Raw genomic sequence first — 13,548 nt, 5'->3', positions numbered from 1 at the left:
GTAGTCTTATTGCACAGACGTACATATAGCCTATATAGACTACTGTAGGAAGTATTGGCCTACTTACATCAGTGTACACAAGAAGTTTTACTTTTTTTCCCCCATCATTCATATTTTATTTCATTATGGACCATGTCGGTGATGCTTGCTGTACGTGTATGAGTGAGTGACAAATAAAAGTAAAACCTCTTGATTCTTGAGAATGGGGAAGCAAATTTACAAAGTCAGCGATGACTCTCAGAACAGTTACCACACAGACACACCCGCGAGGACTAATCTGAAGACAAAGACAAAACCTGTTACCCTTGCAGAGTAGGCCTGCAGCATAAAACCGTCTGAGTTCTGAAATGTAATAGGCCTACACGATACCACATTGCTTGAGGTTCTCAAGCATTTTCATGCCAAGGACCCTCCATTGGTATATATTTGTTTGATTTTGTGCCAGAATGACAAAATTATTCCAATATATTCTTCAACATTTAAAACAAATATTTTTGAATAGCTGAAGTATAAAATAGGGTTGATTAAGGGGTTAAATGTCTGCTCTGTACCAGCCATGCTTCGTTCTCCACATATTGTCTCTGCATAGTGGACACTGGACACACACACACACACACACACACACACACACACACACACACACACACTAGTGTGAGATATGATCACTGGTCCACACATTTCAACATAAAGTTCATGACAAAATTGACCACTTATGTAACTTGTTCACTTCTCATCTCTTTTATTTTATCTTTTTGTAATCAGTTTCCTCCCATAACATCAAAAGGTAGTGTCAAAACATGAAAATAGTTTCATAGGCCATTTGCAGTATAGATAGATTATTTATTTATGTGTCATGCACCAAAGGTGCTCAGCCCACATGGACTTTACTTAAATGGAAAAAAAAAAACATCATTCACATGAAAGAATGATATACTCATGAACAATAGTCTGACTCTGAGTGATCACTGATCAGATTACTTTGCTGTAAGTCTTGTTGGGCACATTTGTTTCATATCAAACTTTTGTTGAGTAAGAATTTGAAAACAAAACAAGCGTGAAGATGGGCTAGTCACAGCCTGTAAGGTGTCATAAAATTGAGTGACTGCACATTTTTCAAAGGGCTCAATGTTGAAGAAACGATCTAGAACTGGATGACTGGGTTGTTGTTCATACTGTGGGATAATTATGTGTTCTAAGAAAATGTCTCAACTGTAAGTAACGGAAGAAATGTGATGGTGGGAGCTGGAAGGATTCCTGCAACTGTTGGAAAGAGGCAAGATGACCTTGACCATGACCTTGATTAAAATACACATATATAAAAGAGACTTCCCCCCGTCACCTCTCTAACTGCATGCACTCTACATGTCAGAAAATGCAACAACCTCTGCCTTTAGCATCCTCATTCACAACCTTTGATACCTAAATGGTTATACTATTCTCTATTTCGGTAGGGTTTAAGTATATATAGTTGTAGGGCACTACCAGTCCTGCGTTTCTTGCTGCAATAGCCTCACCGAGGAAGGAGAGCTCTGCTTGGAATTCCTTGATCATCTGCTTTGGGGCAGGCTCATCAAAGTGTTCATCTGGATATAAACCCAGGGGCATCTGGAAAAGATGGAAAACAATCAGAGGTGGAAGAAATTCTCAGTTTTGTTATTTAAGTAAAAGTATCAATAGCACAATGTAGAAATACTCTGTTTGCAAGTCAAATTGATATATTTTTAAGTGCATCAAAATATACTTAAAGGGACATACCACTCATTTTCAACATTTTACTATGTCATTAATATACCTTAGAGCTGTTGTGTGGAAATAATAAAAAAGTCCCCCCCCCCCCCCCCCCCCCACCCCCATTCTGTGTTTCCTAGAACTGGAGGTCTGAAAAAAATCATTAACATTGTGAACCACATCTTGATGACATCATCAAGATGTGATTCACAATGTTAATTGAAAATTAGTGGTATTCCCCTTTAAAGTACCAAATAGACAACACATAACAACATTATGTGGGTAATCAATGTGTGTATTAAGAATCTAAATATAGAAAGAATCTAGTAACTAATGTTTTCAAATAATTGCATTGGAGTAAAAAGTATAGAGTAGTATACTTGAGTAAATGTACTTAGTTACTTTTCACCACTGAAAACAATGATGCAAACAGGTTAAGGAACAAGGTCATGATGGCAACATGAGCACCACGCATAAGAGTAGGCCTAGTATTTATTTTATGGCAGCTACATATCCATCAGAATTTTAGAACAGCCGTCTATGTCGCAACTACTTCTCTTTTGGAGATGTGATAGCCTAAAAGTGTTATTTTTCTTACGGTAAATTTGTCTTTGTATGCTAGCTAGCGGCTATAGCCTACAAAGACCAAATTAACCGTAAGAAATGCCAACTATAGCTCTGCACATGCAGTAGGCGTAGGCCTATAGCTTTTCTTGAACCTTGTCGGAAGTTGTCAGTGTGCAGTGCATGTCACTGCTAACTTCTCAACAAGTGATGGAAGAAGTAGGCTACTCACATGGTTTACTTAAGTAAAAGTATCAATACTGCAAATACTACAAGTAAATAAGTCCGTAAAATTAAAGTATACATGCAGCTACAAAATATTTGGCATCAAAATGTATTCTTAAAGTGGCATAAAGTGCGGGCTACTCAAAATGTTCCATTTAACAACTTTTCAAAATATTTTGAAATGATCGCATTCATATTAAGTTTTTTTTCTTGACCTGTTACCCTTCAGTCTATGACGACGTAACACACTACGCATTGTGAGCTTTCAAATGGCCACAATGTAGGCTATATATATAGGGATGGAGTGGTTAATGTATAGGTTATGTAATAATCCAAATCTACAAAGTATATTATAGGCTGACTAGTAACTACATTTTCAAATAATTGTAGTGGAGTAAAAGTGTAGGGCTATAGTAGCCTATAAAGCATTGCAGTGCATGGGTGTGGTTTTCTGGAATCACTGAAAAATCGACCATTCATTTTCCCCTTAGAGATTTACGGTGATTCATCATGACCTGCATGAAACCTTTGATTCTGTGGAAAAAATGAAAATGAAAAAACGCTATAAACAAAGGGTATTTATTAAATGTAGTAGATCATATAATTCAATATTAAAAAAACAAATCTTCACAGAATCAAAGGTTTTATGCATGGATCCTGAATGGTTATCATGGCTATATATAGGCTTAGAATTATTGATATAAATATTTTTATAAATCTCTGGGAAAAATGAATTGGAGAGTTTTCAGTAGTGGGTCCAGAAAACTACGCCCACTGATATGCTCTATAGGCCAGGGGTGCCCAAAAGGTAGATCGTGAGTAGATCACAAAGGCTCTGCAGGTAGACCACATGACATGCTCCTAAAAATATATATAATTTAAAATTAAAATAAATAAAATGTCCTATTCCAGGACATTTGTAAAGCCAGAGCCGCTATTCCAAAGCCCCCTCAGGTACATTTATAAACTATTTTCAGCAATTTTTTTGGTTGGTAGATCTTGTTCTCAATTCAAAAACGTGTGCATAGGCATGCATGCACCCCTGCTCTAGGCATAGCAATGGTTGTGGTTTTCTGGTTCCACTGAAAAATCAGCCATTCATTTCTCCCATATAGATTTTCAAAAATATTTATATTAATTATTTTAAGCTTAGAATCAAGCCTTCCAGGATCCTGGTGAATCATGACCATAAAAACGTTGATTCTGTATTTATTAAATGTGTAGGCCTATTAGCCTATATCATTTTCATATATCATCATTTTATTTTTTTCCACAGAAAATAAGTTGTATGATCATGAATAACCAGGATCCTATTTGGCTTGATTCTAGGCTTAACATATTTTTTGTAAATCTCTTGTATTTTCTGTGTTTCAAAAAAGTGTCTCAAAACACTTGCACACTAGCCTATATGCATGATGACTTTTGTTTTGTATTTGTGTTTATAGTCACAGTCTCCGAGGTTCGTTGTCGGCAGACGGCAGAGTTTGATTGTAGATGCGCGCAAAGAGCGAGAGGCAGCGGCCGCCGCGGCTGCAGCAGAGGCAGCAGACACCGGGGAACAGATCGTGTTTGAAGAAGACGATGGTAAAGCTCTGCTCAACCTCTTCTTCACCCTAAGGACGTCCAAGACACCCACACTGTCACGATCCCTCAAGGTGTTTGAGGTAAGAGACATCCGACCCGAGCAACAAGTATTCTAACTTCTGATGAAGGTTTATTTTCTTCCAAAAACTGAATTTAGGCAGTGGTTCTTCTACAAAAAAATTCAAATCATGGGCTGGACCGGCTGCGGACCCCCTATAGGCTAATAAATGTGAAAAAGCAGATTCGTTATAGCCTGCCCTATAGGCTTCTTATAACAAGACAAAAAAGTCAAATTGGAAAACGTTTGATTTACATAGGCCTACAGTATATAGCCTACAGTATAAGAGGCATAATCATTGACGGTTAGCCTATCATGATGATAGATTTACATGTCTGAGATTAGTTCAAACTATATATTCATTTCTCACAATTGAAACATAATTGCTGCAGATTTGAGAGCTGATGTAACAACATGTACATTTTGATGCATGTTCAAAATGTATATAGGCTATATTAGGCTATATTCTGATGTAACAACATTATGTAACAAAATGTATATTTTGACCCTCAGCTGTACTTCCAGGGGGACCCAGCCAAATTATTTAATATACTGTAGCATCCAAACTCATCAAAACATATCATTATCTACTTGAACGAACAGTTTGGCTCTTTAGTTTAATCTACAAGCTCACAAACAACGTGCAATGCATTGTGAGCTATCTCGCAGATCATATATTTTTGAGCAATTTAGAAAAATCGAGAAGAAAATGTTTCACAAAATCGTCTCTGATGGGGGTCCCTGGTACAAAATCTTTTCAGATGGGGGTCTGCAGCCAAATATACAAAATACATTTGGGGGTCCTTAAAATGAAAACGTTTGAGAACCACTCACCTTCAGTGTTTTGTATTCTGTAATGATATTAGGCCTACTTGCGTGCGTGCGTGCGTGCGTGCTATCTAAATGTAATTTAGATAGAATATTAATCAGACAGATGCCAGGTTTATTTGTTGACCTGGCAGTTTACTAGTTTAATAGTTTGTATAGTTTCAATAGATTATTTATGTTTTGATATTATATTGAAGGCTATAAACTTAGTCTAGACTAGATGACTATAGCCTCGTGTTGTGATACTAATATACCACTGCGCTGCACTGCGTGGGGGCAATATGCAGTGCAGGCAGATGAAATCTGGCTGCGCCATGCAGGCTAAGATGACTATATGCATTTGTTGCATTACCTGGTGTTTACCTGGCAAATCGCTGCTGAGTGTCTGCGTGTGCGTGTGCGTGTGCGTGTGCGTGTGTGTGTGTGTGCGTGTGTCTGCATTTGAAGACCTTTGAAGCTAAGATCCACCATTTGGAGACGCGGCCATGTAGCCTGGTTAATAAACCAGACCGAATCAGCCGTTGGCAAAAAAAAGTTGCCTACCAGCGGATTACGGTCTGGCGAGGCTCAGTAGCACGCCTCTTTCCTACAGCAGAGAACAGGTCGGACCAATCGGGACACGGTATGCAATATAGGCGGGCTTTGGTACAGTGACGTTCAATGCTTGAGACTTTTGACTGACAGTAGCTCTGACCAATTGCGTCAAAGAGAAAATGTTCCCCGGGAAATGAAATCCAAGTGGAGCCAGCCCAGACTGATATACCGCGACAGTGTTGTGTGATATTAGTCTGGTTTATTAGCCAGGCTAACACGCATACCCTCTATAGTACAATTGTATAGCATCACTTAATAATTCCAAATACAAACGGGGAGGGTCTTACCTTTGACCTCTTTGGTGGTCTTGACGTCGTCTGCAATAAGCCTATCTCACAGAATTTCCCCGCCCCCCTAAATACGCCCCCTTTCGGGGTTAGTGGTGATAGCGTGACGTCACTCCATAGACGCTACATGTTAAAAGAGGTTATTTAAGAAGTCTACAACTTTTGTTTTCTCAAGGTAAGGTTTGTTCTATCTGCTCGACCTGATTTACCATCTTGTTTGCTTCATAATAATATTGGTCTGTCACATTTTTACATTAGAAAATGTACTTAGATTCTCCAGAGAAAAAAACGTGTAAATGCCCATGTTAAAGTCACCACTATTTACCGGAAGTGGGCGTGAAAAACGGGCTGTGAGATAGGCCTATCCTCTTGATGGCGCTGATGAGCGTGCTGACGTCAGAAAGGTGCACCTCACAGCGGACAAAGTACTCCAGACCCTCCAGGCTGTCCTTGGGCTTCCTGCATGGCCGCTAGCCTGGCTAATAAACCAGACTAATATCACACAACACTGTCGCGGTATATCAGTCTGGGCTGGCTCCACTTGGATTTCATTTCCCGGGGAACATTTTCTCTTTGACGCAATTGGTCAGAGCTACTGTCAGTCAAAAGTCTCAAGCATTGAACGTCACTGTACCAAAGCCCGCCTATATTGCATACCGTGTCCTGATTGGTCCGACCTGTTCTCTGCTGTAGGAAAGAGGCGTGCTACTGAGCCTCGCCAGACCGTAATCCGCTGGTAGGCAACTTTTTTTTGCCAACGGCTGATTCGGTCTGGTTTATTAACCAGGCTATATGCGTGTGACATCATCATCATACCCGGAAGTTATGCGGGAATGCCTACTGAGTGGCAAAAAGCTACTTTCTGGCCTTGACAGCCTATACATCCAAAGTCCTATTTGATTGCATTAAATTACTTTAAACAACATTAAATTCACTTTGTCACTCACTTTGCCACTTGATTTGCCACTCGATCTGCCATTCACTTTATGCTAAGGCTGTCCCCGAACATTCGGGGGTTCGAACGTTCCCTCGTTAGGATTGGCACTCGAATCTTAATTAATGGGCTTGAACCCATTAAATAACTCGAAAATATATCTTGGCGAGAATGCGATATGCATAATAAGAGTACTATGTTCATTAACTGTTATTAAGGCTGTTGGAAATATCTTGTCTTATTATTAATACTATTTTGGATTTATATAGGCTTTTATAAGATTTAGATGTTATTAATAATGGTGCTTAAATCCTTCCCAGGGACACGTTGTGAACTTAAGCCATATTTCACTGATAGTCTGTATGCAATGTCGCCCCCCATGGATCTATTTATGAATTGCAGCCTGGTTAAAAGCGGAGGTTCGGAGCTCGAAGGTTATTTTTTAAATGAATTAGAAACTAATGGTTGGGATGTTCGCTCGAAAATGCCTGCCGAAGTTCGAGTCCTAAAAACAGGGCTAGGGTGCAGCCTTACTTTATGCATGATGTTTGTTTGTCTTGTTTTGTATTGTAATGTATTGTCATGACTGTAAAGATTTGTTTAAAAAAAAGGGAAAAAAAGCCTTCAGCACTGCACTTCCGCTTGACTTCCAGCCTTCATTGGAGACACGTCGCTCCAATGAACTGCAGCGGCCAATGAGGCATCTCTCCTAGCACTTTGAGAAGCACTGCTTTATGTCACTGGAATATCCAACTGTCCACCTGGAGACATTCATATTTGTGCCCAATTTCCCTTTTCTCCTCCAGTTCACTGGTTCCCAAAGAGAATAGCTGAATTGGACAAATGTCACCACCTCATCACAAAGTATAATCCGGAATTAGATCAAGAACATCCCGTGAGTATATAAAATGTTTCTTTCTTATGTTCGCTCGGAAATTCAGGGTTGGGGTCCAGTTCTAATATGATTATTTTGGGGGGTCCCCAGTCGGAGTGCCTGCTCAGCAGGGAGCAAAAAATAGTGTCCCGTTTGTCTAGAAATGGGGTTATTGAATACTGCTCCAATGCAAACGCCAGAGTTTTCAACCTGTAAATACATTTTTGGTTGTGGTGATTTCCTGATGATTCATTTGGTTTATAGCGTGTTCCTCCACATATGTGTCCAAATTTGACTGAAGAACTGCCATTGGATTTTTTTGAATTTTCGTTTTTTCATGTCATATGAAAGCAGGGAATCATAGCTTCAAATTGACATATTGGTTGTTCAGTTTGACCCACCAGTTTTGGAGATATGGCGTATATATATAGAGTAATGTCTTGCAGAAAACAGCGAGTTGAGAAAGGCTTGAAAGGTTCACTTCTGTGGACTCTAACATTACACCTAGATTATGTTATACACTGGTGAAACTCCTCACTGTCTATCAGTGGACATGTGGTTGTCTAGACCAGTGGTTCTCGACGTTTCTGGCTGGGGACCCTCGAAAATGCTTTGGCCATGTCTCACGCCCTCCGCCCCCCTCCCCACCCCAATACAAATTGGCCGCTACAATAACTTTAATAATAGAGAAAATACATCATAAATAAATACTGAAACCCGATATAATCATTATGGAAAATTGCATGCACTATGTGTACTATGTAAAGTATTATTATCCCTTTTTGAGGGGCTCTACACATACAGATTTGTGGCGTGACCCCATTGTTTATCCATTGTGGACAGGGCTTCACAGACATTGTCTACAGACAGAGGCGGAAGATGATTGGAGAGATTGCCTTGGGATACAGATAGTAAGACACTATAATCTCTTCACACTCAACCTCATGCCCCTGGCACTCCTTACTTATTAGTGCTTGTTGCCTATTCAGATACATACTAGACATGTCATTCAGATGCTGTCCGTTTTTTATTTGGAATGCAGGGGACACATTTCACACAATATAAATAAATGTATAGTGACAAATACTCCCAAAACAATTCAATGTAAGTTACTTTGTAATTTTAATTTTGAATACTTGAGTAATTTTAAAAGCATGTATACTTTTTAATATTGAGTACTGCAGTACTTTGAATGAGCACTTGTAGTTGTAGTAATATTTAACTTGAGTACTGTGGTTGACCACTAGTCTAGTTGTTGTCTGGTCTAGTGACTAGTGACTAGTGACTAGACATAACCTGAGGATTTACTAAAAGTGTGCTTGTCTGCTCTTGTCCTCAGCGGGGAGATCATTCCCAAACTGGAGTACACAGAAGAGGAGATAAGCACTTGGTACTTGATTTATGATATTTATTATGTATCATTCTGCTTGTGTGTTTACATAATTAACGTTTAGTACAATTCCACTATTGTTTAATAATTATATTGTGTGGTAGCTCCCCCCCCCCCCCCCCTCTCTCTCTCTCAAATTGGCCGTATATACTGTATATATATATATATATATATATATATATATATATATATATATATATATATATATATATATATATATATGGGTCAGATGGGATTGGCAAAGATGTTATGTTAAATCTTATGTTAAGGGCAATTTGTTTTTTCCCCATGCGGCACCAATTTATTCCTCAATGAGTCAGCTTCATAAGCTTCTTTGTTACACACATGCTTGTGAGTCATGGCAATATGATTTGGCCTCCATGGTTATTTTGATAAATTAGTTACAGGTGGAGGGTGCTATTAAAGCAATCTAGACATCAGCTTTAGATCATCTAAGTGCAAAATGTCAGCGAGGGTGCAGTGATTGAATGGATTGCCACTCAGTGTAGCAAATGGTGGTGTTGTTTTGCTTTGGGAAAAAATAATCACAGATTTGTTTTTTAAAGAGTTGTGAAATAAACCACTGCTCATCCGTTAACTAAAAAATCACACGCGTGTGAAGTAAGTGGTGCAACTCCGTTTGGGTTGTGTGGATGTAGCATTAAAAGGGTTTGAGCATGTGTCATCACTTAAAAGACACATTGACACCTAGCTGTATCCAACATTCCAATGTCTAGATTGACATCAAGCAATCAGACGCTGTACTCACTCAATTATTACATAATCGCCTAATCACAATTATTTATTTGAGATAATTACAATTATTTTTGCATTAATTGTCAATCGTTTCAAAAAATGTAAGATTTTTCAAAAATAGCAGAATTAGTAGATCAACTATTTCTGCTATTTTGTACATTTTTGGAAACAAAAACATTACAAATTATTAAATGTGTCAGTGATTTCTTTGTCATTGCACTGTGCAATTTCTGATTAAGAAGCCCAAAAGGCAAACAGAAATACAATTGTAAAGTTCCAATGTTCAATGCTAAAAACACAATTAAATCCAATCGTCAACTTAAATTTGTAATCGTGACAGCCCTACTACTCACTCACTCACTCACAAAATAACATAACATGCTTTTTAGTACGTTCAAATCATTTCTGCAATCTGTAATCCTCATGAATGGATTGCGCGGTTGTGTTGTGCAGGAGAACGGTGTACAACACCCTGAGGGATCTGTACAACATCCACGCCTGCACAGAGCACCTGGAGGCCTTCCGTCTGCTGGAGAGGCATTGTGGGTACAGCCCAGACAACATCCCTCAGCTGGAGGACGTCTCGCGCTTCCTCAAAGGTACATACTTGACGGCACACTTTGCTGTAATTTTACTCGTATTCTTTTGAATCGATTTAGTTGTAGTAATATTTTTAGTCATCTGAAATGTTTTTTATTTTGCCGGGCGTTGTAATGCCTGATTTATAGGTGTGTGCCGAAAATAGCTGATCTACTACTTGTACATCTGCTATTTTCGGAGCGCGGCACCCACGCGCAGCCAAGCATAAAATGACTTGTCTTCGTTTGACTGGATCTCTTGTCCACTAGTCCCTCCCTAACATTTTCATCTCATTTTAATTTGTTAACTGCATAGAGAAAACCCTATTCGGATGAATCCTTAGTTATAATGTCATGTTTAATTTGCCCTTGATCACTAACTTCTCTCTCTCTCTCTCTCTCTCTCTCTCTCTCTCTCTCTCTCTCTCTCTCTCTCTCTCTCTCTCTCTCTCTCTCTCTCTCTCTCTCTCTCTCACACACACACACACACACACACACACACACACACACACACACACACACACACACACACACACACACACACACACACACACACACACACACACACACACACACACACACACACACACACACACACACACACAGAGCGCACAGGGTTCCAGTTGCGTCCAGTCGCAGGTTTGCTCTCGGCCAGGGATTTCCTGGCCAGTCTGGCGTTTCGGGTGTTCCAGTGCACGCAGTACATCCGTCATACCTCCTCTCCCATGCACCCCCCAGAGCCATGAGTACACTACAGTACATCCGCCATGCACTCCCCAGAGCTGTGAATACACTACACACCACCCTCCTCTTCCTCATGCCTTCATCTCTTTCATCATCATCTTTACACTTTGGGCTGTTCTCCCCAATTAGGACAATCCTCTGTGCCACTCTCTCTATATATACTGTATCAAAGGCATAAAAAGCATTGGGACTCGGCACAGGGTGACTGTTTCATGTAATCAATTCCCAACAGATCTCCAAGCCTGTTGTTTTGAGGAGCACTGGTTTCAGTCCATTCAACCTCCTCTTGTGTGTTGACTAGTGTTTCGACGCGAATTGGAGCCTGTATCCGGTCGCTATAGTGCGCATGATCCATGAGGATGCCCCGCACTCCCGCCATTTCAACAGATGACGTGACAGGGGGTTCCCCGTGTGTGGGGGGAGGCCCGCCTGTTTGGTGACGTCTTCTTGTGGCTTGTGGGCACGTTGAAACGGTTTGCCTAGGGGAAGACTCACCTTGTGTGGAATGTCTCCCTCTAGTGGTTTCTTCGGGTAGTGAAGAAAATTTTTGGCGTGACGGTCCCGGACTGCACCAGCCTGTGCTGATGCAGAATGGGTTATTTCTCCCATAGGTGGGCATATGCCCTTCAGAGTTCGTTTTGTTGTTTTTTGTGTTTTTTTTGTTTTTTGAATCTTTAATGTAAGAAAAACATTTTGAACACTTGCACGTGAATTGCACATCACAACATTTTGGTACGTGTGTACATTGCTGCCCATGGCAGTTTGTACACACGTCCTCAAGCGCTTCGACGCCGGCTCGGAGGTGAGGTCCGTGACCACTCCCTCCGGCCTTGAACTCTGTGGGAGAAAATGGGGGGGTGAGGCTCTGACCCCCCTCAGGGACCCGCCATGTGGGTCACTTCCGCTTCCCGGCTCCTCGTCCTCTGGGTCCTCCTCCTCTGGGCTTGTAGGGCGGAGGGGAGCGGCGGCGGTCGGGGCGTGGACCCTGTGGTAGACGCTGCCTGTCGTCGGAGTAGTCCCTCGGGGGCCTGGGTGGGCCCTTTCCGTCCGCCTTGGGCTTCCATGGGGGACGCTTGGCCTTAGGGCGGCCGACTGGGTTCTTGACAGCCAGTGGCTGGAGGGCCTTCATGGTTTTGTTTGACGTCTCCGCCTTCTGGATGGAGACTGACATATCCTCGAGAACCCCATGGAACAGGCTCTCGTGTGATATGTTCTTCCCCACCATGTCCTTCTTGACGGAATCTGGGAGAGGGGCGAGGTTCACCCACCTCATCCGCTCCAGAAGGATGCAGGACGCCAGGGCCGCTCCAGTGTGCTTGGTGATGTTGTACTGGAGCTGGGCCTGCTCGTGTACCAGGCGGCGCATCTCAGCCAGGTTCTCTGGGGTAGATATGTTGCCCATCGTCAAGAGTAGAGCCTTCATGGACCCATGGAGGAGAGACCCCGCGTTGAGTCCCCTGGCGACGAAGGTCATATGGTCATACAGCCACTTGTTGACCTTTGACCCTTCCTTGTCGGCTGCATTGGAGAAGACTGGCTCCTTGTCCTGTGGGATCACAGTGGGGGCTTGGGGGTTGGCCAGATAAGAGGCCATGGCTCTGTCCATGGGAGGCATGTTGAGCAGGTTCAGCTTGTCCATGCCCTTCATTTCAGTGGCTGTCCCTTTGCCACGGCGGTGCATAGCCTCTGTCTTGGCCATGGGGTTATTCCAGGCTTTGGTCATGGTGTCCACGAAGCCTTTGGCCTGAGGAATGGCTTGCTTTCTTGGTGCAGGAGGGGGGAGGTTGTCTTCAGAGCGTCCCTCGAACAGCACCGTTTCGCTAGCGACCTCCTCCCAGGTGTGGTTACAGCGGATCGCAGCCCTCTTGTAAATCTCCATCAAGGTAGAAGAATCCTTGGGGAGATCAGCGAGGGGCTGAGGTGGTGGGTGTACTGCCTCGACCACCTGTTTGACGACGAGGGGAGGAAATTCCTCCATCTCGAAGTCCTCACCGTCCTGGAACTGGCGACGATAGACATACTCGTCTTCCTCCTCCGAGTAGTCCTGCTCTCGCCCGTCCTCTCGGTAGTAGCCCTCGTCTATGACATCATACTCATCGTAGTTCCTCTCCTGGGGGGAGGGGAGTTCGTCATAGTCGATTTCCCCCTCTTCAAGACCAGCCCAGTCCTGCACAGGACCTGTGCTGTGTGGTGGAGAGGGGTCTAGGCGGGCTGCCATGGTAGTGGAGGCCGCGGTGCGAAGACGGGGCTTCGCTATCGGCCTGGCGGAGCGCCCTTCCACAATAACTGGGATCTCGTGGCGAGGCCCAGCTACTGGGTGTCGAGCCTCGGTGCTCACCTGACGAGGAATGAGAGGGCGAGCAATGGTAGACGTTCTTGGCGCCGCTTTTGGTCTGGCTCCACA

General features: G+C 42.4%; 1 protein-coding gene across 1 annotated transcript; it reads left to right on the top strand.

Moving 5' to 3' along the window:
* Positions 1-132: 132 nt before the first annotated feature.
* On the top strand, positions 133-11,146 carry LOC306934327 (tyrosine 3-monooxygenase-like; the record flags this gene model as incomplete). The annotated part of the gene is made up of 8 exons (XM_079516898.1): positions 133-150; positions 3,963-4,181; positions 5,435-5,474; positions 7,609-7,697; positions 8,520-8,587; positions 9,016-9,066; positions 10,276-10,421; positions 11,007-11,146. The coding sequence occupies 8 exons, from the start codon at positions 133-135 to the stop codon at positions 11,144-11,146; spliced, it is 771 nt and encodes a 256-aa protein (XP_079373024.1).
* Positions 11,147-13,548: the final 2,402 nt, after the last annotated feature.

The sequence above is a fragment of the Electrona antarctica genome (genome assembly GCF_951216825.1).
Source record: "Electrona antarctica genome assembly, chromosome: 12".
Taxonomy (NCBI): domain Eukaryota; kingdom Metazoa; phylum Chordata; class Actinopteri; order Myctophiformes; family Myctophidae; genus Electrona; species Electrona antarctica.
The sequence above is the reverse complement of the archived record's forward strand: the minus strand, read 5'-3'. Positions and strand labels throughout refer to the sequence as shown.